The sequence below is a fragment of the Hesperophylax consimilis genome, chromosome 2 (genome assembly GCF_061612785.1).
Source record: "Hesperophylax consimilis isolate HC1 chromosome 2, BYU_Hcon_1.0, whole genome shotgun sequence".
In the NCBI taxonomy this organism is placed as follows: Eukaryota; Metazoa; Arthropoda; class Insecta; order Trichoptera; family Limnephilidae; genus Hesperophylax; species Hesperophylax consimilis.
Genome location: NC_142837.1, coordinates 12,742,068 through 12,747,384, shown reverse-complemented (window position 1 = coordinate 12,747,384; position 5,317 = coordinate 12,742,068). Strand labels below are relative to the sequence as shown.

The window sequence follows — 5,317 nt, the reverse complement described above, 5'->3', positions numbered from 1 at the left end:
CGTGTTTATGTCGGGAATGCGCACTTTCTTGAGTTGTAGACTAGAAATTCCCTTTAAGCATTGCTCTAGTTCCGCGTCGTCCACCTGATCAGCTGCCAGTGCTGCGTAGTCCAGGGGAGCGTCGACTGTCTCGACCCTGGAGAGGGCATCTGCGACGATGTTGTCCTTGCCTGCTACGTGGCGAATGTCCGTGGTAAACTGGCTAATGAAGTCAAGGTGTCTGAACTGCCTTGGGGAGCATTTATCAGCCTTCTGTTGAAAGGCAAAAGTGATGGGTTTGTGGTCCGTGAACATGGTGAACGTCCTGCCCTGCACCATATGTCTGAAGTGTTTCACAGCGAGGTAGATGGCCAGGAGTTCTCTGTCATAAGCGCCGTATTTTCTTTTAGCTGCGCTAAATTTCTTTGAAAAGAAACCCAGCGGTTCCCAGTGACCTGCGATGAGCTGCTGGAGTGCGGCGCCGGCCGTGGTGTCAGAAGCGTCGCTGACTATGGATAGGGGGGCTTCGCACTTTGGGTGAGCTAGTAAGGTCGCCTGAGCAAGGGCTTCCTTGCACTTGTCAAAGGCTTCCATGGTCGCTGCTGTCCAGGATATGGGCTGCTTGCCTTTCTGTTTTCCGGTGAGGAAATCATTGAGCGGTGCTTGCGTCTCTGCTGCACTGGGGATGAACCTCCTATAAAAATTGAGAGCTCCCAAAAAGCGTCGTAGATCTTTCACCGTTTCAGGCCGACTGTAATTGTTTATTGCGTCGACTTTCTCTGGCAGGGGTGTAGTGCCTTCACCAGACACCAGGTACCCCAAGAATTTGACTTCAGGCAAACCAAAATGACATTTGCTGGCGTTGACGACCACCCCATATTCTTGCAGGCGCTGGAGCAAGGTCTTGAGGTGGTTCATGTGTTCCTCTTCTGATGATGAGGCAATGAGGATGTCGTCGATGTAGGCGTAACAAAAGTCCAATCCTCTGGTGACCTCATCGATGAAACGTTGGAACGTCTGGGCTGCGTTACGGAGGCCGAAGGACATGACTGGAAACTCGAAGAGTCCGAACGGCGTGGATATGGCTGTCTTCGGGATGTCTTCAGGAGCTACAGGAATCTGGTTGTAAGCTCGTACCAGGTCTATTGTGGAGAATATCTTGGTATCCCTCAGTGACTGGGCGAAATCTTGAATGTGTCGTACTGGGTACCGGTCAGGTATGGTCCTGGCGTTCAATCCGCGGTAATCACCGCATGGTCGCCATTGGTCATCCTTCTTAGGGACCATGTGAAGTGGGGATGCCCAACAGCTCTCAGAAGGCCGGGCAATTCCTAATCGGACCATGGTCTCAAACTCCTTCTTGGCCAGTTTGAGCTTGTCAGGGGCGAGGCGGCGAGGAAGTTCTGCGACTGGAGGACCTGGAGTAGTCCTAATGTGATGAAGGGTAGTATGGCGAACTTCCTTCATGGCGCCGTCAGGGCGCGTAAGGTCCGGATATTGTTGCAACAGTTTGTGGTAGGAGGATGTCCCTGTGACAGTCTTAATGGAAGCGGTCATGTTGTTACTACGCCTTCCTGTAGTTGTCAGGTTCGTAACCTGATCCAGCAATCGCCTATTATGGACATCGACCAGGAGCTCGAATCGTGCCAAGAAATCCGCTCCAATGATGGGCCTGGAGACGTCAGCAATGACGAAACTCCAAGTAAAATCACGACGCAGGCCTAGGTCCAGGTTGAGCGTCAGGCTTCCATACGTCGCGATGGTGCTTCCATTTGCGGCCGCCAATTCGTAGGACTGCTTAGCCGGACGGCCTTGGACTAGGCGTCGTGGGTAAACACAGAGGTCCGCGCCGGTGTCCACGAGAAACTGGATGCGAGTTACCCGGTCCGTTACGAAAAGGCGACTTAATTGCGCCGGGCTGTTGGTGCTGGTCGCCATCAGTGTGAGCCCGGGGCGTTTCCCTCAAAATCGCAGGGTTTGATGCAGGAGTGCGCCTTGGTACCAAACTTCCAGTGGTACCAGCATTTGCCTTCTATATGACGACCCCTGGAACGACTGCGCGAACGATGTTGCCGCCAACGAGGACTGGTAGTCCTGGATGGGCGTTCCTGAGAGCGCAGCGTCGAAATTTCCTGTCGTAGGGTGGCTATTTCATCATGGAGCGGCAGCATCATCTTCTGCATCCTGTCTATCAGGCAGTCTTCGTCGGGAACCCGGGGAGAGACTTCACTGACCCCTGGCCTGCCAGCATAGTCGTCTATGGCGTCCGCGAGATCCGCCACATTGTCCAGCGGGGTGCCTTGTTGGGTCGCCAGAACTACTTGCATACTTCAGGGAAGTCTGCCCATCCAAAGTGTCTTCAGCACCTCATCAGGCACTGCGCTGCCCGCAAGGGTGCGTAGATGACGAAGGAACTGCGAAGGTTTTCGGTCACCCCTCTCCTCATGCTCCAGGAGTCTCCTCGTCTTCTGCTCCTGGGTAGAGCTCAAGCGCTTCGTGAGTTCCATCTTGAGCAGGGTGTACGCTCCAACTTCAGGGGGGTTGACAATAATGTCCCGGACCTCTTGGGCGTACGTGGGATCCAGGGCCCCAAGGATAAAACCGAACTTCGTCGACTCCACCGTCACTGCTGCAGCTTCAAAACTCCTTTCAACCATAGCGAACCACAGCTCCGGATCGTTAGGGCAGAACGGGTGAATCCGCACAGCTACGCGGTTGACTTCCGCCGGCGAAACTGCTGACGTCGTAGAGTCGGTCGGGCGAGACATTTTTAATACAACCGTAGTACACGATAACACTTAAAAAATATATTCAAAATCACGTCGGGGTCACCACTGTAGTTATCTTAGTGTACAACATAAAAATCTAGTTTATTATTCACAATAAAATGCTAGCGATATTTAGGTCAACTAGACTGGCGGTTTGGAGACGGAATACTAGCGAGTTCCTTCACGCTGCCGCTTTTATAAGTTAAAGCTTCTAGAACAATTTGGTTGCTATGTATAATTTGCCAAACAAAAATGAAAAATAATAAAAGAACATCCAAGAATCTTGTTTGGAAAATATCGAAACTTCTGGAATTCCGTTCAAATGAAGTAGTGGCGTACCGCTACATATATACTACTTCAGTTGTAAGGAATAAACCCTCTTTTCAATGTCATACATATCAAATCAAGAAATACTTTTAAGATAAGTATTAGAAATAAAACTTACCGGTAATACCTTTCGGACAAACGAATAAATAAGTAAAACAAAAGATTTTTACTCACCTTTGGAAAACTCGTGTAAAATATTTAAAAAAAAAACAAATTAAACAAATATTTGAAATTTTTTTTAAATGTATATTCATATACCTACATATTTTATATCTACCATGTCAACAAACTGCATTTGTATTTATTTATGTTTACGCACTCCGACGTATAATTTACAAATATGTATGTAACTACTTATTAGGAAGAAAGCTACAACCAAGAATTTATCAACAATAATTGTTACTAGCAGTTAAAAACCCGCTCCGCGGGTTTTTGCTGCTAGGCCCTGCGGGCGGCAGTTGGTTGGGCTTCGCCCAGTTTATGTGATACTAACAGTTACATTTAATAGGTAGATATTAGATCATTGGGTAGATATATAATAGAAAGACATTCTGCACCATTAAACACCCCTCACCCCAACATAAATCTCGTCAATGAGAAAAATGTTTCCTCTTCCATACCACCGAAATGATTTAATTTTTAAATCGAAATTAAATTGCAAAATATTTATATGTAATTCGAAAATAAAAAAATTTCAACATATTACAATATTACATATAACTTTGGTAAAATAATATACTCTTACCAAAAGACTGTCAAAGTAATTACATTTTTTTTAAATATATTAAGAATTATTTTATTGGGATAAGTCCTAAAAATCTATATATTTGGGTGAAATAATATTACGCTCTTACCTAACGATTGTCAAAGTAAATACACCAAAACTCTCTTAATTCGCGAAAACCTTACAGGTGGGATAAATTGAGTCATTTTAATTTCAAGTGACACAAAGAACAAAACTTTTTAAGCAAGTACAATTTATTATACTTTTTTTTACAATCTACAACATAATATTATACACTTTCATTAGGAAAAAATCTCTTTATAAACAATATTATCCGTATACCAATCAGTCAGAATTTGTATAAATAACGATGACTGCGCTCAAACTGTCTATAAGAAAATACTGGTTCAGGAAGTAACAGTCCACCCCGTTCAAAAGTTTGTCCTTGAGATTTATTTAATTTAATTTGACTGGAAAGTGCACATATTGAATTATATTGTAACATCCGACAAAGTGTTTTAAATTCTAGGAATGAAATGTACTGTACCTTTTCTGTTCCCTGTAATGATTTTGGCTTGAATTAAGTTACAGCTGAAATTTTTATAGCACCGCTTTTGTGAGATATTACCTCAGGGGCGCTTTCCGTTGAAGTACATCCTCATTGATTGCATAAACATGACTATTTTTAGGGCACAATATGGTACGTTGACTCAACCCTAAGGCATCAGCAGTTGTATGTGTCTCACCGTATATATAGTGAATCTTGACAAATATTTACATTGGGAATAAGCACAGATGACTCTAATGTTCCTTCTACAAAAGGAAGTTTGCCATCTTCCAAGTCCAAAAGCCATTTAGAAAATATATTTTCACTTTCTAAAGCTCTGACATTTGTTTTTAATTGAAAAGTTTTGAAATGGTACCAAAGTGTGCTGCTTTTATGCAAGCGGCAATTAATTGTCCTCGTGAAGCACGTCGACACACTGGAAGGATCTGACGAAAGTCTCCGCCCAAAACAATAACTTTGTTACCAAAGACAGAATCACTTCCCATGATATCACGTATAGTACGCTAAATTACTTCTAAAGCTACACCTGTCATCGGTGCTTCATCCCATATTATAATATCTGCTTCCGTTATAATTTTCCGATTCTTTGATGTGACCTTACATGTTGTATTGTCCTGTAAATTGAGGGGTAAATTAAAAGCAGTATGACACGTTACCCCACCTGGAAGCAAGAGTGCTGCAATGCCTGTCCAAGCGACTGATAAAACTCTTTTACCTTTTCGTCTTAGAGTGTGAATTAAAGTTTAGTAAAGGTATGTTTTCCCTGTTTCGCCTGGGCCATCAATGAAGAAAAATTTATTGTCATCATTTTCATGTGAAAAAAACTTATTCAAAATAGAATTATATGCTCGAAGTTGTACGTCATTGAGTTTGGCAGCCATCAATTCACCTAAAGTGTTTTCAGAAATTACATTAAAATCAGATACTTGTCCAAAACTGCAACTTTCATCA

At 43.7% G+C, this 5,317-nt stretch overlaps 1 protein-coding gene across 1 annotated transcript; it reads right to left on the bottom strand.

Moving 5' to 3' along the window:
* Nucleotides 1-2,309: 2,309 nt before the first annotated feature.
* On the bottom strand, nucleotides 2,310-2,747 carry LOC149425714 (uncharacterized). The gene has a single exon (XM_089646057.1). The coding sequence runs from the start codon at nucleotides 2,745-2,747 to the stop codon at nucleotides 2,310-2,312; it is 438 nt and encodes a 145-aa protein (XP_089502183.1).
* Between the last annotated feature and the right edge of the window lie 2,570 nt (nucleotides 2,748-5,317).

Coding starts and splice junctions, on each gene's coding strand:
- LOC149425714 (XM_089646057.1), bottom strand. CDS start 2,747: ATGTCTCGCCCGACCGACTCTACGACGTCAGCAGTTTCGCCGGCGGAA.